The 20,790-nt window shown below is 28.8% G+C and overlaps 4 protein-coding genes across 7 annotated transcripts; 2 read left to right on the top strand and 2 right to left on the bottom strand.

Moving 5' to 3' along the window:
- The first annotated feature begins 1,327 nt into the window (after window positions 1-1,327).
- Window positions 1,328-5,615, top strand: LOC132920970 (uncharacterized). Its single transcript, XM_060983738.1, has 2 exons — window positions 1,328-1,752; window positions 5,186-5,615. Exons 1-2 carry the CDS (start codon window positions 1,596-1,598, stop codon window positions 5,353-5,355), a joined length of 327 nt encoding a protein of 108 aa, XP_060839721.1. The 5' UTR covers window positions 1,328-1,595; the 3' UTR covers window positions 5,356-5,615.
- A 744-nt stretch (window positions 5,616-6,359) lies between these two features.
- Window positions 6,360-8,896, bottom strand: LOC132920968 (SUZ domain-containing protein 1-like). The gene is made up of 6 exons (XM_060983737.1): window positions 8,779-8,896; window positions 8,506-8,690; window positions 8,253-8,308; window positions 8,002-8,173; window positions 7,860-7,939; window positions 6,360-6,571 (listed from the first exon to the last, which is right to left on the bottom strand). Exons 2-6 carry the CDS (start codon window positions 8,581-8,583, stop codon window positions 6,436-6,438), a joined length of 522 nt encoding a protein of 173 aa, XP_060839720.1. The 5' UTR covers window positions 8,584-8,690; window positions 8,779-8,896; the 3' UTR covers window positions 6,360-6,435.
- Window positions 8,897-9,837: 941 nt separating this feature from the next.
- LOC132920513 (uncharacterized) lies at window positions 9,838-12,737 on the top strand. 4 transcript variants are annotated; one of them, XM_060982965.1, is made up of 3 exons: window positions 9,838-9,985; window positions 10,214-10,267; window positions 11,457-12,737. In XM_060982965.1, exon 3 carries the CDS (start codon window positions 11,498-11,500, stop codon window positions 12,545-12,547), a length of 1,050 nt encoding a protein of 349 aa, XP_060838948.1. In that variant the 5' UTR covers window positions 9,838-9,985; window positions 10,214-10,267; window positions 11,457-11,497; the 3' UTR covers window positions 12,548-12,737. The 4 variants fall into 4 exon arrangements, with proteins under 4 accessions (XP_060838948.1, XP_060838946.1, XP_060838947.1 ...); XM_060982963.1 differs by having other exon boundaries at window positions 9,972-10,111; XM_060982964.1 differs by having other exon boundaries at window positions 9,974-10,088.
- Window positions 12,738-13,297: 560 nt separating this feature from the next.
- Window positions 13,298-19,499, bottom strand: LOC132920514 (uncharacterized). The gene is made up of 3 exons (XM_060982966.1): window positions 19,081-19,499; window positions 15,256-15,698; window positions 13,298-13,861 (listed from the first exon to the last, which is right to left on the bottom strand). Exons 1-3 carry the CDS (start codon window positions 19,270-19,272, stop codon window positions 13,771-13,773), a joined length of 726 nt encoding a protein of 241 aa, XP_060838949.1. The 5' UTR covers window positions 19,273-19,499; the 3' UTR covers window positions 13,298-13,770.
- Window positions 19,500-20,790: the final 1,291 nt, after the last annotated feature.

Genomic DNA, 20,790 nt, shown 5'->3' with positions numbered 1-20,790 from the left:
TAAAGAATATAGGACGTTGCCCCCATGCATTTCCCACCGGAACAGAACAATTTTTCCCAGACAAAAACTTAAAAGTAAAAATATTCTTTAAACAATAATAAACAATGCAAATCAATAAATGTACAAATGAACTATATTTGTTTATTTTATTATATAAATTATATTAAATTAATATGTATAGATAAAATTCAATAAATCGTCATAATAATATTATTGCCAATAGCAATACAAAATGCACCAATATAAATATTAAAAATATTAAACAACATACAAATTAAAAATAAATATATTATCGATATCAAAATACAAAATTAAATAATAAACAAATCAAAAAAGCCCAACTAATATTTTTTTATAAATAGCTCACGGAAAATAAAAAATTTAAAATATTATTATTTAAAAAACGTTTACATAACTTTTTAACCTGTCATCATTACCCAAATTATTACAAAAACCTCCTACTCTATAATTTAAAATTTTTAGTAATGCACTTTAGTTACTCATCTGCAGAGCTTTAATAAAAAGCCAAACATATGGATGATTAATTCGCACTATATGTGTATAAATAATGTATTATTCCGCCATTCCGAAATATTGTTTGTTCTACTTATATCAGCTTTATCAGCTTTCAAACACGTTCCATATGGAACGCGAATGATGATAGTCGATAGATACTCGTATATTTCGAGTAAAACCAAACAACCTACATATTATGTGTAAAAAAAATACATATATTAATTCGGGGGGGGGGATGTCCAGTAACACTAAAATCCGCGGGAAAAAAAAGGCACGGGGTTAAACTTCCAAATTACTCCGTTTACCGCGGTAAGTGATTGTTCCAGATTACCGTTAAACTGAACCATAATAATATGAGTGAAAAAAAGCACTAACTCTGCGACAGCGACACGGTTTCATTACACGGTGGACTCCAGCTGGCCCTGCAAACAACTTCCTGTACAGTTGTACCGCACAACACTGATGCGCGGTCAGATATATAGTATTATCTACAATAGGGTAATATTAACGTGTCGATACATAAATAGGTGTGAGGTGCATCATTATAATACCAACTGCAGCAATAGGTTTATTATTATAATGTAATATTATGTACAGTGTGCGATGGGAAACCGTATAATGCAATAGGTAATATGATTTTATTTTATTACGGACGGCTCACGTTTATTGGTTTTTAACGCGGGTCGTTAAGGCCAATTTACTGATTAATAATCAAGGTCGGCGCGAGCGCGCGCATACAGTTCATAATATTTTATTATATTAAGTATGCGATAAGATCGTATATCAAATAATGCTAGGTAGTAGGTGCATACACACAATAAATTGTACAACATGATTAAAATATACACGTATTATAATACATCTATAGGTGCCGTAGCAGTGTTGTATACATAAAATATTATATTATGTGTGATAATTAACGAAAATTAATTTATACGAACTCTACCTATACCTACCTCGGGTACCTTCTCTGTACAATCTGCATCTATTTTATACTGCTGTGCGCCGCCGAGTCGCCTGTGTAGGAGATACCTGTTAATTGCGCAGAACGGTGTAATCTGAATTCATATCGGAAATTTATGCGGACAACCCGCGACTGCGCCCGTCACGAATCTCCGGAACCGTTAAAAATGCGTATCGGTGGCAGGGTGTTCTATCAACTGCAATTATTAATCGCTGTTTTCAGCGCCGTCGCCACAGCATCCGTGCACGGCTTGAGAAACGTCAGGCCTGAAGGTACGTTTATTATACCGATACTTTTAACGCTGTGGGTTTATTATGTTCTACTGTTTTTATTTATTCGTTAGACGACGAATACCCGACTGCAGTAGTGCAGTTGCGAGTTAATAATAACCGTATATGCTGTACAATGCTGTAATATTTATTTTAGGTATAGGTAACAACTATAAATATTGCTAATGCTTTTGTCGTTTTTGAAATTATTTCTTGACGTGTGTAATTTTTCGAATCGAATTTTCCAAAAAAAAAAAACTTACTAACTAGCTCTGTTCAAAAATGTTAAGTGAGGAAAGGCGCCTAACCACGGATAGTTATAACTCACAACTATATAATTTTCGGATGCGAAGATGATATTTAACTCCAGACAGTTCGTTCTTATAAAGATAAAAATCGGTTATTAACTGTTCATTATTAATAATGTACGAGTATGTAGATACATATTAGTATTTTATCTTTTATAGTCTGAGGATAGGGTGGCCGGGTGTGTGTCAAAAAGAATATTGTAATTCAATTGATTTAATAGTTTACGCCTTTCCTATACTTATTATATCACAAGCATAAATAAATTAAAACCAAGAAAAATGTATTAATGTTTTTTAAAAAATAATAACAGCCTCTCACTGTACGGTTTATGCAAGTAACTCATTGAAATAAGGAAAATCCCAAAATATTACCAATTTTACTAAGAATTCTTTTTTTCTATTTATAATTTACAGAAAATAGAATATTAAAATTATTTTTCAAACTATTTTAGAAGGATTTTAAAGTCGAGACTTTTTGTGGGGAAGGGAGGGGGGGTTAGTTTCCGATAATGATTACATTTAACCATTATTATTCGTACGAAAAGGTAATGAACAGAATACTGAATTCGTTTATATCATTCGTCTTGAATAATCAAATTGAAATACAGCATCCAATTCAATAATAGATAAATAATAAACACATATGTATATAAGACAAGTAGTTATGAGTTATAAACACTTAAAGTTAAAGTTAGCGGAGTTGAGTACTGAGTAGTGAGTAGTACGAGAATACCCCGCAAAATGTTTATACTTCTCCGCTAACCAACACTTTAAATACTTATAACTCAAAAACTACTCGTCCAAATTTCGATTTATATATATATATATCAATATAAAAATACTCCGGAAAATATTCTAATAAAAAATATTAAATTAAAATGTATGTTGTCATTCAAAAAAGTAAAAACTTAAATTATAACGATGAGATATTTAAAAAAAAAAAATTATTTTATTTCGATTGGAAATTATGTAAGAATAATATTTTCAAAAACAGATTTTGAAATAGTGAGTGCTAACGATAAAAGTATCACTCAATATATTATTAAATCAATAAATTTATTTTTTATTTTTTATGCAATTGTCCCAATCAATTCTCAGATCTACGATGCCGAAATAACTCGACAAAGTCGAATAGAAAGTAATGTCATAGAAAACTACCAACTGAGGAAGTTAATCCCCTACCTCCAACCTAAAATCCGTCATATTCTTTTAATTTATATTATTTTATCAACGAATCAAAGTGTATTTATACACATTGAAAAGTTGCAACGAATCAAGTACCCACGATGTGACAATAGCGGATAGCTGTTAAAACGATATGCGTTACGGTCATACAATACAAAGCACGATTTAGGGTGATTCTGATGTTATTTGTCTCTCTGCAGACGAACAAGCCGGAACAATGATTAATGATTATCATACTTCCCCACTGATATTACGTAACATAGTAACCTTAAGGCTATATATTGGCAATATTTCCATATGTATTTATAGCCATATTTGGGCACACAACCATTGGGAATGTTATATAATATAATTATTATAACGGTGTTTTCTCGTTCCAACTGCTTAATATTAAAATTTTACAATCGATTGGGTGACGTTGGTGTTCACGAAACGTTATAATAATATTATAGTGTTGTCGTCAACTTTCGTGATAGTTTAACCGAAACGCTGTAAACTTACCTACAATAAATGGTCGCTGATCACTAATTTAAAACGTCCTCGTATAAAAATCTCATTGTTTTTGAGACTTTTAAATGTCTGATGTATTTATTCGTTTTACAGAACTAAGTTAGCGAATAATTTTTCACATTTAAACAAGAGTAGCACATAACAGAAGCAGTTTTAAAAAAAAAAAGTTCAAGTCGAACAAAATAGGTACTATTAGCTGCTTCAAAAGTCCAAACGAATCGTGTAGGTACTAAACACCATCATTCGATTAAATCGTACATGTTATAACAATTTTCAAAAATTAATTCAGCAACAATAACTTGATATTTATATAATAGCTACATTGCTACAATTTAGTTTATGAATTCATTCATTATGTTCATTATTGTTAAAAATACTCCCATTTACCAATTAAAGAGGATGCAAAAATTTTAAGGGGTTTGATATAGGCAATTTTAACGACATTTTGAGAAAAATGAAAAATAGCGAATTACGAGCATTTTAAAGTTTTGATATTTTACACAAATATAACACTTAAAAATTAAGGTATCAATAAAAGCCTATGAGATGCCCTAGATAATATTATTACCTTTAAGTTTGATAATAGGTAAATTGACTAATATTAAAGCTAACATCACAAAACCTGTTCTGCTGAACGCAAATTTGCTATGATCTACATTAGTAAGGGAGAGAGACAACACATGCGGGTATAACGTCCTTTTAATCCTAAAAATATGTCAATTGTCAAAAGTATTTTAAGTGTTTTGTGCCATGTAAGCACTAAAAATCATAATTGCATAATAACAATATTATATAGAATAACACTAATAAATAATAATAATAGTTTTTTGTGAGAAAAACTAATGGGTACAACATTTACAGCTGATTAATCAAATGTTCACACTTTATAAAAAATAACTTTATAATAGCATTTCGATTCGTATTATCAATATTCATTAGTTCATTATAGCCAAATCAATAGAAAAAAATAAAATAAATAATTTTCACAAGGGAAAATCTCACAGGGGAGCCAGCTGCCTCTCCCATGTGCACGCTTATGATTTGGAGTCATCCTTAAGTTACAGAATAATCAACAACTATGACATGATGCTCTTCTCTATGTGTTATTAAAATTTGGTAAGGCTACTGAGAATACTGTCTTCATAACTATGTTGTCGAGAAAATCAGTTTTATAGATAAATGACGGGTAGTGTGGTATCTTCTTTAAACAATTTTTGGTACCTTTACAAATTTTTTTGAAAATAAACTATATGTAAATTAAATACTTTTAGATTTTATGATGTATATGGTCATATGAATTAATTTGACACACTTAATACAAGACTGATATTTAAAAACATAAAAATTAATATCTCATAATCTTGATCAATTTACAAATAACATTTCACAGATACTTAATGTTTTACAATTTTGAATAAATGTTTTTGTTATAGGTCCATGTGATCCGGGAGAATTAGTGTTTGTTGGTTTTTGCAACTTGTGCTTATGCAATTCTCAAGGAATGCCAAATCAGCTTTGCGCTAAATCATGGTGCCCCGTCCAAACATCATTACCACCCAGAAATAATATACTGTATTCAAGCACAAATAAACCATTCACATGAGGATCATCAACCTATGATAAACCTACTATCCATGTGATGTGTAAATATATCACGAATAAGTTATTCGGGATAACAGATTTAAATTTAACAAAATACATGTAAATTCAACACGTCTAATTTATTGTCAAAGTCTGCGTAGGATTATGATAAAAATAGACACAAAATATATTCGCAGTAATTATATAACTATAGGTTTAATATAATCTCTTAACCATGTTATAAAATATTAATGATCTTATTAAAACTTTACATGTTAATCACTCATTTTTAAATTTATTTAAAAAAATATATGTATAATGTATATGTATACATATAAGTAAATTGTAAAGGTAATAGTCCTAAATTCCTCTACATACCTTAATACCTTCACCATTTTCATTTACATCACTTAAGAAACAAAAACCTAATTTACAATAAGCGATAAATTACAACAATACTATTGAATTTATTAAAACTTGAACGAAAATTAACAATGATTAAAAAAAAAAAGAACAGTCACTAGGAATTAGAAGGTACAAATTTAAGTATCGTCTTTAGGTGAATGCTAAATTAAACAAATTTGAATAAGTTCAACATAATATATTTTTAAGATATTTATGTTTGTTGAATTGAATAATATTGGCAATACAGAAATTACTACAAAATAAATTTTAAATAATTTAGTTAAGAATATTTGTTTTAAAAATACTTAATTTTAATTGATCAACAAAATATAGTGCGTCAATTGAGCACACGGCTTTTTTATTTACATTTAAATTTACAACCATAGAAAAATACCTCTGACTGAATATTTAATGAAAATATTATAATATATCAAGCATTTTTGTCTGACTAGATCTTGTCATTAGTAAAATGTGTATCAACAACTATCAAATATGTCACTGGAGAAGAATAAATATTTTTTTGTTTCCCATTTGTTTTTCTCTACAAATATTATTTATTCCAGAGGTATTATCATTGTCGTGTTCTTAATATTTACAACTGGATATTAGAAAAGTACAATATAGATTATAATTGTTTTATTATGAAAATCCTGCACTTAAAAAAATGTATTACTTTAAATTTTCTAAATTCTTAGGGTTAGCTTCGATGATTAAAACCTTTGGTGTTATCAGGCCCACGAGGCTGTCGAATAACATTGTCTTCAACAGCAACACGAACTATTGGCTGTCGAGTTTGAAGTACTTCAAATTTCATACTTCCTGAAGAACTGGCTCTAAAAATAAAAAATAAAAATAAAACAGATAATATTATCATGAATGATAAATTTGAGTTCTAGATCAAATATTGCAAGTAAAAGAATAATTATGGTTTTACTTTTAATCCTATTATATAAATATACATTATGATAAGTACTTAAAAATGTATATTATTAAAGTAACTCTATGTTATATAATTAGTAGAAACAAGGTAAAATTTATAGACAAAATTGTAATTAAATATTTAGACTTATAACTCATCAGAATTTTAAAAAATAAATATATTTATAAAAAATGAAAAAAAAATGGTTTTACAACAATTTATTCCTTACCGGTTATAATAGTTTTAGAATAATCATTTTAACCTTGAAAACATTAATTTTAAAATGTTCTTTCTTTTAATTAATTTAAAATAAAAGTATGATTTGTTTTTAAGTAATTTTATATCTTAGGGTTGTTTTGAAATTATTTTAACATATCTATTGAAAACAGTCCATTATTTGACCTCTAATTTTATAAAATAAAACAACTTATAGTACTATCATGGCTACAATAAAAGCACTCATTAAATATTAATGATGACATTTTTGGATCTTATTAATTGTATATAACTATAGTAAATAAAACCTTTAACTGTGTAACCTTAAAAAAGTTTGAAGTTAGAAATGACACTACACTCTAATTTAACATTTTTGTTAATGAAACATAATAATATTATTTAAACACATCTTAATCATAATTTTATTTTAATGTATACATAGGTTAATTTTCATTAGAACTTAATGTGAAGCTCTAAAAGGCATATTTTTTTTTGTTTTAAAAATATTTAATTCCAGAATAAAATATTTTTTTAATTTTTATATGAGATTTCTTTTTGTCTTATACCAAATGAATTTCTTAGAATATAAGCAATATAATATTATAATGTTATTTACACAGGCAGTAAATTTTAATTTAGCTAGCAATAAGGTTCTTCCTAATTTCATAACTATAACACAAGGAAATTAAATATAAGTTCCGTAGAAAAGTTTTTTACTTTTTAAAATATAAGAAATTAACTAAATATAATAATACCTATGGGTCAAATAATTATATTTGTATTTTATTTAATATGTTTGTGTGTATGTGTGATTAGTACTTGTTATATAAATCTATAATTTATTAACAATGAAATTAAGTAGAAAAATATTCAGTTTATTTAGTATTAAATTTAATTAATGTTATAATTTAGTAATTCAGTCTTGTCATTAATAAGTACTATATAAGTAATAGTAGAGTAAAATAACTTTAACTGTTAAAAATTACCCTTCATCATCAGCATTTAAGTCTTCTTCACGTTCTTCACCCATTATTCGTAATCTAGCTTCTGCATATTCTTGTTTTCTCTACAGCAAAATTTAATGTGTTGAAGAATTGTAAACGATTAAACAGACATTCAATTTCATACTTGTTCCAAAGATTTAACTTGTACTTTGGGTTTATCAGCATTTTCATTTGCAGCATTATCTTTCTGTGGTCGTTTGAGTATTTTAACAGTGGGCTGTTGAGGGATTGTCATTTGTTGATGATGGTTATATGACAATTGTAAGCCAGGTGGCAATATTACAACATTGCTATTGCTAAAAATGTTTGCACGGAAAAATAGTTTATATGTCCATAAGATACTAAAACGACTAAATAATGTTTAAAAATAGTCACTTTTCATTTTTAGTAGCAGACGCCAGTTGCATTTTTTTTATCTGAGTGCTGAGAACCTATATATAAAAGCAATAATAAAAAGTCATTAGACAGTGACAGTACACGAAGACAAGCTATACTCTAAGGTGCAATCGGCGAGTTGGCCAGATCTATAGGAAAATCAAATCGACACAACGAATCACACCAAACTGGGGGACGATCAACTGACCTACCGTACTTAACAAAGAAAAACAATAATATAAACACGACTTACAGACGGATCATCTAGAGCTTCCCAGCTTTCGTAGGGTTCGGTTGTGCCCGGATCACAAGCCGCCATAATATTGTACATACTACTCACTCAGCGCAGTATCGGATGTTATGCGTGTGTGTTTTACTACGACGTCCACTGTTCGGCGGGTCGAGGCATAGTTGGCGGGAGCAGAAAAAAAATTGTAGCTATAAATAATATCGATGTTGTACGAATATGTCTGGATTTGTCGAATGCCGAAGTCACGTAAACGTACTTGTTATAATTATTAATTACCATTCGACGCAAGAAAAAAATGTTAAAAATGTTTCCGATGACTGAGGTACATACTACACAATGAATAATAATGATTAATGAATAATTATATATTGTGATATAATAGCTGCCGTCTTGGGCTCCGACGACAATTTTGACAACACGTCGAGATTACAAGCTCGAATCATGGAACAAACGGTAGTGGTCCAATCCGTTTCGATTTTTGTTTTTGAGTTGGCAATACGCGTTCTCATTTTTTTTCATTTTTTTTTTCGACCACTAACCGCCGCTACCATTCAAAGTCCAAAGTTTTAAATCCTGAAATCTGAATTTTAACTTTTGAGATCGTATAAACTAGTAGTTTAAAACTACATACACCTACGCAAAAGATGCCAAACCATCGTTGACAAATCAAACAAAATACAAACCAATCATTCATTAAATACCCATTTCCACATTAGCTCGACCACCAGTGGTGTCGAACTCATATGGTATGTAGTGAAGCAATCGCTTCACTTCTTAAATTAAATAGGTTTATTATACACATTTTGTGGATAATTGGGATAAAAAATTTAGAATTCGCTTCACAAAAGTCTGAGTTTGGCGCCACTGAGCTCAACGCTGTGACTACAGCCATAATAGTGCATTTAGACATTACAAAATGATCATTTATAAAATAACCATGATTAGTGGTAATAATTGATTACTTGAGCGCAGATTTCTTGTCCCAAAAAATAAGAATAATGACTTATTTGAGCCGATTTAATGCATTAATAAGAAATAATATTGCAAAGCTTCAAAAATGACATTAAAAATATTTGTTCACTTAATATAACTAAACAATAAAAATTATACACAAAAATGTATTTGTTTTACTAAAAATGAACGTCATTTAACGTTTATTTTTTGGACAATGATCAGGTTTTGACATAAATACACAATATGTTTTGAGGGACTGTGTCGACTGTGGGTAATTCTGTCTAGCGATCTCGTGTCGTTTTTTAAATTCAGTTGTAACCCCGTTTGATATTGTTTACGTTTGAAATGTGCTATAATCAAAGACCGTAAGTTTGCTATAGGTTATTCATGGATAAAGATTTCTTTTATCGATACTTCGTAATCTATAGTTTTTAATCAATATTCATGTCTACTCGTATAATAGTCTCAATCTTAAATGTTTTTTCTATGTTATTACTTATTTTTATTATAGTATTATGTACCCGGCTAGGTACGCCACTAATCACTTTTTAATTATTACTTATTGAAGTTAACTCTCTAATAGTTAGTGGTGTAGTACTTATTGACTTATTTTGCAAGGACTACACTAAATAGTAAATTAACATTTAAATAGACAGTTACGTAGTTACTAATCAAGACTATTATTTATAATCTATTTGTGTATCATTTAATAATAATAAGTAACTACAATTTTATTAACATTATCATTCTTTTCCAGTTCTCTCTATCGTCGGTTGTGAATGTTGTGATCCAAACACGTTCAATATTGTAGGTGAGTGATCTTATTCTTAAAATGTTAATATTATTCATTAGGTACTAAACAACTTACTATATTTATCGGTCCATTATTTAATAATTAAAGAAGCTTAAAAACGGTAAGTAAAATTGTTTAACATTTAATTATTTTTACAAGTATATTATTAAAAAAAAAAAATTAGACTAATAACAAAACGTTACATAATTAATAAAAATTATAAACAATTTTTTTTTTATAATCTTTAAATAATACTTAAAATATTACATTGTTCAATGTAATTATGGTCTAATTAATGAAGTAAAATAACATTTAAAAATGATTGATTTCTGATGTTTCTATTCTATAGCTTTAATTTTAACTTTTTGTATATTAAATTACTAAATATTTACCTATAATATAGATATATCATATTATCTAGTTTTAAATATGCATTCTCAAACATAACAATATGTATTATAAGAACTTAAAACATGTTAAATTAAGACAAATGACTGGGATGTGAGCAATTTAAAAAATAGAGCTCCCCCATTTACTATACTATACTATTATGTTACATTGAATATTAATATAATTTATAAATACTATAATGTTTATTCTAGATATTTCGTCCTATAGATGAATTGTTCTCCAAAATATCAACAAATTGACATTCACAATTTTATTTTGTCAAATAAACAATTATGTATGTGTTTTCTTTAAAAAATAACTTACAATATATTCAAATTATGGTTATTAATTTTAATTATTATTTTTATAAGTTTTCCACTATTAATTGGTATCATAAATTTGTTTTCATCATTATTATCCCTGTATTTCTATAATTATATATTTTTTTTTTTTTTATTGGTTAAAATTGTTCTGTTTGGTAGTTTTACCATGTCCATAATAATACCTAAGTACCTAAAAAATAAAAAATTTATTCAAGTTTGTGTTCTACTTAATAAAAATATTAAATATTCATGATTCATTCATTAATAAGGCAAACTTATCTAAGTATTATTACAATTTTAACTATAAAATTATTAATATTTTAAGTACCTAGTACCTATACATAAGTTAATTAGAGTAATCATAACTTGTCTGTCTCGAAATACATAAAATAATTGCATACAATATTCCTATACTTCAACATTTATTAACACATGTTTAATATGTAATATTTTTTTGAAACTTTTTAACTTTGAGTATATTTTTTTTATTTTAGGTCTTAAACAAATTTAATAAGTATTTGAATATTGCTTTACCATGGCACCCAAAACAGTATTGGTTCGAAATCGAAACAAGTCAAATAATAACATTTTCATCAAAAAACTTAATCACTTTATGATAATCAATAAAAATTTACGTAAGCGTATTGAAGACTTATCAGAAAAAAATAAACAATTATCGGCCACTAGGAATAGTTTATTATTGCAGAAATTGGAATTGCAAAATCAAAATAACACTATTCGAAATTCAAATATTCAACTAACTGCAATGCAAAATATTATGCGTAGAAAACTTAGTGTACTAGAACAGACTATACAAAGCTGTATACCTTCATTAGTAACTATGTCACAATGCATCCCATCTATGTTAGAAATTGTACATGAAATGAGTAAATGTGAGGTCAACAATTTTAATAAAGAAAAGAAAGAAAAACAAACTGAAACTGTACGACCTATGATCCATGGTATTACTCAATCAACTGTTACAATAAAACAATTTGATATGTCACCTATCATTGAAAGTCCTAATTCTAGTTCTGAACAAACTCCAGTAAGGCCAAGAAGATCTAGTTATAGAAGCTCACCACACAGCAAACTTAATGTGGAACCATATGTAAGATTAAAAGATGTCGCAGCTATGTTGAAAAACTCCAAAGCTGTTCCTAATGATAGTCCTAAACATCGACTAAATGAAAATGTTGTTGAAGACTCAAGTTGGTTGAATACTCAAGAAAATCAAATCCAATATTCTAATGACAATACTAGTGTGACACAATATGGTAATAGTTCTCCTGGATTAAACACTCTCAATGAAATTCAGGCTGATGTACCAATGACTGCTTCTACTACAATTGGTAGTATAGATAATACATTTAATGAAACTGAAGTACGACAAAGTGATTTATTATCTCCTATTGATTCAAGTATGCTGAGAAACATAACATGCCGAAAACGTGCTAAACGATCAAGTGAATCAAGCAATACATCAGGTATTAATGATTCAATCTCTTCAGGAAGGCCTAGTAGATCTGCAACAAAAAAGGTTAACTACAAAGAGAAGAGCCTTTGCTGTAAACTCAGAAGATAAATTACCTATCATAAAATCAATTAAGAAATTGTATTTTATATTCAATAGTGTGCGTTAAATGTTATTTTTCTTTATTAGTAAGCATTTTTTTTTTTTTTTTTATTATAATTTGATGGGTGTTTTGATTCTAAACCACAAATTATAATTATGTATATTTTATTTGATTATTAAAGGAAATTAATATAATTTATTTAACCAATATTTAATGTGTCCTTATAGTTAAAAAAGTAAAAATTTTATATGAATTAAATATATGTAACAGTGGCGGCGATCCTCAAAATATTATGTGTTACTGAGGATATTTCTGAAGACACTTCTGACCATCTGCTTATAAAAGATGACCGTATTTAGTTAAAATTATAAAAAATGAATAAAAATAATTCCCACATTTTCTATTTAGCCATAAGCACTTCCAACTAGCCAACTACATCAAAACTTCAACATTCAATCAAAAGGTATTAGGATGACATACGTCTATATTTTCTTAAAAGTTTTTTTTTTTAGTGGAATTAAAAAAATTTAAGTGTTACTCAAGTCAATTACATTAATCAATTAAATTATATCATATAATGAGTCATTATCTAATAAATAATTATATTAATTACCCAGCATCTAATTATGACCATCTGCTCATCAAAGTGTTGCTGAAACAACATATCAGCCATAGGATAGTCGCCACTGATATGTAACAAGGAATACAGATTACAGTTAGAATCTAGAATAAAGTGTAACATACAGCAAAATCGTCAATTTAAATGGTAATATAATATATATTTGTATAATATTAATATGTTCTTAGTAATGTTGATATCAGATAAGTTTTGAAATAAATGGAAATAATTATTAGTTGTAAAAATGTAATTATTCATAAATAGTGTGATTCTGTTTTCAAATCTTATATGGGTAACTGTTTAAATATGACTAATACATCTAAAACATTACATATTATGTAACTTTCATCTCTTTTAGCATTTATTTTTTGGAAAACATTAAATGAATAAGGTTGGATGTTGGATGTTAAACTTCAAAAAATATAATGTATATAACATAATTTTTTTTTATAAATTCTATATATTACATGCCATTAAATATAATAATAAATGTAAACTCTTAGGTATAAGTAGGTATGATTAAAAATAAACAATAAATATTAATACATAATTCGTTTATAGCAGCCTATCAGCGTATTGAAACTAAATTAATGTAGTCTGTATGTTTTTTTATTAATTTTTCATCACACTGACATCTTCGGTGGTCCTTTGCTGTGGTTGGAATGACTTAATCACTCCTGGAGTATGAACCATTTGTAAAAATCTATAAATGTAAAACAAATTAGATAGAAATTAGTTAGATATACAATTTTTAAACATACATTAATAATGCGATAGTACAGTGTTATAATCACGAATTTGTAATTGTATTTCTTAATTTTAGATGATTTTGTCAGGAAAACTTTAAAAGTTATAGAAAAAGTCACAAATTATCAACTCCGAAACTGCAAGCATTTCTATAATAACGGCGTGGGGGTGGTTTACGACTTACTCCTGATAAGTACACGAATTATCGAATTCGCAGAGTCAATAAATACCATCGGATGACGGATAATGTTAATGCATATTGTAGGTATTATATGGACGCCTATACCGTTGTATTAAAAATTTAAAAACAATATTATTATATAGGTAGAGGTACGCGTCTTCCCTGCAGCGTCCAGACTCCAGACGCAGCATGCCAGCATGGAGAATGAACCTTCTGACAAAAAAAAATTAAAGTCATGCCACACGAACACCAATCCAATAAACAATAAATTATAATAACGTATCAGTTAGCTCTTAATATAATATTAGCCACATTAACTATACCTACTTTGCAAGTCATTTAATTTCATCCGAACCCTGTTTTATAGAAACGCAAGAACATTATGTATTTGTACATCATTATATTATATAAATATACCATAATTACATTCACTTTACTATAGATAGATACAAGATACTTGTCATCTAGTTTATTACGATTCAAAGTGGTTTCGTGCGGCGATAAATGATTTTTAAAGATAGTGTGTTGTTTTCACATAGGTAGGTACTTGAATTTTTACCTCTAAATAATACCTATATAATAATAATATAATATTATGTACGCGTTTTATACGGTATATAGGTGTAGCTAGCCGACAAAACGGTATAAATAACCATATAATAATATTGTGAAGCAGGTATTCGATTTTAATAATAATATAGTAGATATACCGTACAAGCACGAAAAGTGCTCGCAGAAACCGTTACGATTGGTTCACGGAAACGCTGTACATTAACATCATCATGTACATGTACTATAGGTATTACTGTAGCTACTCATAAATCATAATACAGTATACCTAACATAGGTAACTCCTATTTATATCAGCTCATTTGACTAAATGTGCACATTATCATTTATTACGATGATGTACTTCGATATTAGATCATATTATATAAACTCAAAAAAATAGTACCTAAATACCTAACAAAGCATGGTCAGTGATCACCCACCATATTTTAATATTTAATAAATAATAATAGATATATTTATTCAAATTCTAGTCTTATAGAATTTTTAAATGTATCTATTAGGTATATAGGTAGGAGCATCGAGCATGTTTCAAATAAAAATGCCCTTTTTTACCTTTCTATTTTTTTTATATTTATAAATATATATGCTATTCTTACGGTAAATGTGGTTTTCGGATGCGCCGACACCGACCCATCGGGTCCCTGAAATATCCAGGTCCACACTTTCGGTTTACCGTGCTGTTTGTCACAGTCGCGGTCGCAGACGCAGCAGCGGAAGCTGTGGCGACGGCTGATGGAGACTGACCGGACGCCAGTGGCGATGATGATGTCGTGACGGCGGTTGGTGACAATAGCGGCTGTTCGGTAGGTAAGTCGGAAGTGTTTCCATTGCTAGCGATCAACGCCTCGACCATCTGAACAATCTTATCACTATTGGACTGTGAATAAGGGTCCAACAACGCCAGTGCAGGTGAACTCGTACTTACGACCGCCGCTGCAGTTGCCGCAGTGCTCGATGTGGGAGCATAAGTAGTGGATGCGTTCTGCGGTGGTTTGGTCGGACCTTCAAGTGTGTCCGTGTAGTCAGGTAAGTCTTCATACTAGGTAAAAGTCATATAACTATATGTTAGGTGTATTCAGCATTTTATATGCGTGTTTGAAGGATAGATTGAGAGCCTCTTTAACTGTCAATATTTTTTTAATGTCATTTTTCTAGTTAAATTAGTTTTTAATATATATTTATTAACTCATACAGGGACGGCTTGTTATAAGAATACTAGGAGCGACTGCTGCTCCTGCCTCGAAGATGGGGGAAAAAATGTTTTAAGTTTAACAGATCTATTCATAATTCATAACAGAAAATTGATCATTTAAGTAAAAAATAAGTGCATCTATATCATAAACTGTAAAAGTTAATGAAAAATTTAACTAAAGAAGAACCTAAAAATATTACATTGGTCCTGGTAAATGTAGTTGATAGGTGGGTAGGTGGGTTGTTTAGAAACTTGCTCCTTGAGTTATGAAAACTTAAGCCGCTACTGAATTCATTTAATTAGAATATCAGTATATATATTTTTTAAATGAAAATTTATAATTAGAACTATCAGTTTTTCGAATACATATTATTTTTGTTAGATTGGTTATTGGGTAAATTAACATTGGAAATAGTTTATGATAGGTTAGATTAGGTGCATCTAACCTTATTTTACGGCGAACTAAATCTGAGATACGTTTTGGCATCGTTGGTCAAATTTGTATTAATTATTTAGTAATAAATTAATAAATTTAAAACTAATATATTATTTTCAAATGATTAATTAGCTTGGTTCGAAAACATTGGTAATAAATTGGTTGTTATCAAAATATAAAATGTTTTGTAACTTATAACAATATAAAAAATATAATATACAAAAATTCATTTGAAGATTTAAGAAGTACTGTAAGTATTACCAGTTTATGAAGTACTCTGAAATAGTGGAGTGCTCACGAATCAGGGTATCAGGGGAATCAGGGTATCATATTTTCCCCTTTTGAATTTTTTGTAATGATTTATCATCTACATGAAAAAAAATGTAGGATCTGTAACAAGTCAAAAATGATATTTCCCCTTTAAAAAAAATTGAGCACGCCACTGGCTGAAAATATCTTAAAATATAGATATATTTATTATTTATATAGTAATATTATACACTAAAAGTGAGAAATTAGTAGAAAAGTAGTCTTTAATCTTTATACTAATATATGTACCTAAACGTTTTAAAATTGTATAGTTATAAACCTACAGGCTACAACTACAATCTGATGTAAAGTTATGTAATAATCACATAATTTCATTATTAGACTTTACCAACTCAAACTGTATAAGATAAATAAATAAACTGAATAATGCACTATATTATATAATATATAAGAACAGAAATCAATTTTAAATATGTATAATACTATGGTTCTACACTCTACAGTCTATAAAATCAAAATAAAAGCTCTGAGATTATTTTATTATCTGTATATTATTATAAAGAAGGAACCATTTAAAACATATCATACACATCTATAATACAGTAAATTACCGTTACAACGAATACCAATGTAACGAAAAATCCCGTTATAACGAAAGTCAAAGAAGGTCCCCTGCCGAAAAGCAGGGCTTATAAAGAGCTTATTCGAATTTTCGTTAGAACGAAATTTCTGTTATAACGAAAAAAAAATTCGGTCCCCTGGAGTTCGTTGTAACGGGATCTTACTGTATTTCTTAAAAATACTTTTCTTCGGGAAAAGTGACATACATTAATTAACTATAAATTTACATTATTTTAAAAGTTTAACGCCTAAAACGTTTATTGCTTTAAATTAAATATCTACCACTACAGTAATCCGTACTTAATATCTTCTTTATAAGTACACGAAGTGTATAATATCTATTACATTTAAAAATACCTACGTTCTACACCTAATCGAAAAATATGGTTTTAAAACAAAAATAATAATATATTATTAAATGAAACTATACTTTTTTTTATTGATATAGAAGGTATTTACTATTTTTAGTTATGATGTTTCAAAATTATGTCTGTCTTCAAAAATTCACAGTGTCATTGAGAATAATAAAAATAAATTTTCTGTATAAAACAACGCGTTTAAGTCTCTGAGAGAAATTTATCTATACATACAAATGGCTTAAAAAAATTGAATTAGAGAAATCACCCAATGATAACAGTCTAATCACAACATACAACAGCGGTTTGTCTTCATTGTGTGAATTTAGAGACAATAATATAATATTATAAACAGATGTAACAGTATAGGCCGCCAATTAAATGCGTTACTAATTACTATTAATTTGCTATTCTATAATTATATTGTTATCAGAACCCATCAATTCGAACCGACAATTATAGTTGATAGGTATTTCTCATCATGTTACCTATATATTTTATTTTTACAATATATATAATGTACAATGACGATAACAATAAAATTACCTCTCAAGTTTAAAATCTAAGACTGGAATCGTACCAAAAATAATCTAAGCTTTATAATAGTAATAGCTGACGGTCAGAAATGTGGTTTAGCCTATACAAAGAATTTTTATATTTTATAGCTGTCCCGGCAAACTTTAACAAATTTTAAAGAATAATTTTTCCAATTTTCTTTTCGTAAAAACTTTATATAGATTATTGAGAACATTAAAAAAAAATGAGTCCAATCGGTTCATCTGTTTTCAAGTTATTATGCACTTACCAACGAACAACTTTTAATTTTTATGTATACCTATTCAAAGTATTAAAACCCAAATCTTTATTTAAATACATTAGAAAAATACAAAAGTATTTTTCCACATGATTGGTCGTTTTTATTTTATTTATTTTTATTCACGTACAAACTACAAAGCCATGTTCACAGATACGACAATCACTGCATTGTATATTTGTATGCCATATATTATCTTATACTGATAGACCGTTATGACTTGTGATTATATTATTCGAAATTTACTAACCATGATCTAGCAGGAATTTTCCAGATTTAGAATGAGCTCAATTTTTAGACAGACGACGTAGCTGTGAACCAGATTTAAGTTATATATAGGTATATAAAAACTAGTTGAAATTGATAATTTGATTCAAACATTTTTTATTTTGGAGAATTAATATATGTGGATGTGGATCCAAAGTTTTGATTGGTTAACGGAAAAGCCTTTCAAAATTAAAAAAAATTATAGAAATCTCCGCCTTTTGCGTCATTAATTCCAATTCATAATACCTATATATATATTATATATATAAATAAGCTATCATTTTTCCGTATAAAAAGTAATAGTTTGTGTGAGGACCGTTCCGAAACTAAAATCGAAATTGTTGCGCTTCTCTAAAAACTAAACCTAAACCGAAAATATCATATAATATGTCCCGGTCTCCCAAAACTGTAAATATAATACGAAATGTTATGAATATTATATAGCTAATACTGTATTTCACTCACTTCGTCGTCGTTACCGCCTGAGTCGTCAAACACCGCGTACAATTCGATGTTCTTCAGATGTATCTGCAGATTGTAGTCGCCTGTCTGGCTCTGGTCGAACTTGATAGTGGCGCCGTGCGCCAACAGCACCAGTGCGGACAGCACTAGCACCGGGACCGCGGCGGTGCACCACCGTCGCTGCGAGTACTGCATGCCGCAGCTGCAGCACAGACGATATAGGTATTATATAATATACTGTCACAATATTTTCGACAACGGTGCTGTGTACGATACGCCACCTGTACCAATAATATTATATTGTTGTCGTTGCGCTGTAGCAGGCAAACAACAATATTACAACACTGTTACATGTAAGGATATCGGCAAACGAGTGGTCCGCATAGCGTCTGTAGCGCGACTGAGAATTGAGCCGCCCCTGCGACCTGCGGTAGCTCACGGCCGTCCGTATCGTCACCACTATAATATAGCTGCGATCCGGCCGACCAGTTCGAGCAGCGGTACGCCGACCCGCAATATCGCTTTGCAGAGCTGCAGCGACCTCGACCGCGACGCAGTAATTTATTATACAGGGCGATTCACTTATCATGCTCAACCCTGTTTTATCTTTTAATAATGCATTTATTCGACTTTGGATTTTTAGAATATTCAAGTCTCGAAACGTATTACTTCAATAATGACGTTGTTAAACTGATTGATTAGGATTTTTTTTACGGTATTATGCGAAGAGTTTTCCCATACAAACTTCTTTTTGTAAATGAGATCATTCTTATTTTTACGAGTAATATGAAATTTTATGCGGACGATTTTTTTTTTTTTAATGTTTGTGTATCAGAATCAAAATTAGAGCAAATAGTTTGTGAGTTATTATACCGTGCGATGCAATATATACATACCTAATGCATTTTTAAATTGTTAAATTTCACATAATACAAATTATATTATTTCGCTTAAAAATTATAATACGAAAAATAAATCGACATAGAAACAGATAATATATTTTTTTTAGGTTTGATATAATAGGTCAGTTTACTCAATATTAAAACTAATAACACAACACTAAAACTACTAAACGCAAATTTGCTATGTTGCACATTTTAAGACGGAGACAACACATACAGACAAGCATAGATCTCTTTTGAAGCTAGGGAGCTTTGATTCGGGCCCGGTTAGCTGATACCCAATTAGCTGACTACTCGTTTCTTCGAGGCGAAAACCAGTCTCCAGTATAAATGGAAAAAGTTCCAATTCGCCGACAAATCGTAGTTTCACAAAACATAAAAATAGTTTTATTTAATAAACAAATTTTGAGCTTGACCTTTTAGCATAAAAACTACAATTAGCCACGAAAGATAAAAACTAAATATAAAAAATTAGAAAAAATATTATTATTTGCAAAAAAAGATATAGCATTTATAAAGTTGAATGACATATTATAATAATATATTTTTTCTAATAAAGTTTCAAATTATAATTTTAGACTACAAAATGGTACAATTTGTATTTTTGAATATACTTGGACCCAATAAATATGATGTCAACAACTAACAAGTATCATTTTATTTTGAGGGCCTATAGAATACATTGATATTGAACCATTGAATAAATGTTTTAAGAATTTATTTAGAATAATAAATATTGGTATGATATGTTTCGCAACATCGCAAGTATAATAAGTGTGTATAATATTGTATTATTGAGTGGTATTTATAT

This window comes from Rhopalosiphum padi, chromosome 2, assembly GCF_020882245.1.
Source record: "Rhopalosiphum padi isolate XX-2018 chromosome 2, ASM2088224v1, whole genome shotgun sequence".
Lineage (NCBI taxonomy): Eukaryota > Metazoa > Arthropoda > Insecta > Hemiptera > Aphididae > Rhopalosiphum > Rhopalosiphum padi.
The sequence above is the reverse complement of the archived record's forward strand: the minus strand, read 5'-3'. Positions and strand labels throughout refer to the sequence as shown.

What these genes read in the sequence shown, in the direction of transcription:
- LOC132920970 (XM_060983738.1), top strand. Translation starts at nt 1,596, where the DNA reads ATGCGGACAACCCGCGACTGCGCCCGTCACGAATCTCCGGAACCGTTA. An exon ending in GAGAAACGTCAGGCCTGAAG is followed by an intron (nt 1,753 to 5,185) that starts GTACGTTTATTA and finishes TTTTTGTTATAG; the next exon opens with GTCCATGTGATCCGGGAGAA.
- LOC132920968 (XM_060983737.1), bottom strand. Translation starts at nt 8,583, where the DNA reads ATGTACAATATTATGGCGGCTTGTGATCCGGGCACAACCGAACCCTAC. An exon ending in TCTGCTACTAAAAATGAAAA is followed by an intron (nt 8,174 to 8,252) that starts GTGACTATTTTT and finishes AAACATTTTTAG; the next exon opens with CAATAGCAATGTTGTAATAT. An exon ending in TTAAATGCTGATGATGAAGG is followed by an intron (nt 6,572 to 7,859) that starts GTAATTTTTAAC and finishes TTTTATTTTTAG; the next exon opens with AGCCAGTTCTTCAGGAAGTA.
- LOC132920513 (XM_060982965.1), top strand. Translation starts at nt 11,498, where the DNA reads ATGGCACCCAAAACAGTATTGGTTCGAAATCGAAACAAGTCAAATAAT.
- LOC132920514 (XM_060982966.1), bottom strand. Translation starts at nt 19,272, where the DNA reads ATGCAGTACTCGCAGCGACGGTGGTGCACCGCCGCGGTCCCGGTGCTA. An exon ending in CAGGCGGTAACGACGACGAA is followed by an intron (nt 15,699 to 19,080) that starts GTGAGTGAAATA and finishes ACTTTTACCTAG; the next exon opens with TATGAAGACTTACCTGACTA. An exon ending in ATCCGAAAACCACATTTACC is followed by an intron (nt 13,862 to 15,255) that starts GTAAGAATAGCA and finishes TTACATTTATAG; the next exon opens with ATTTTTACAAATGGTTCATA.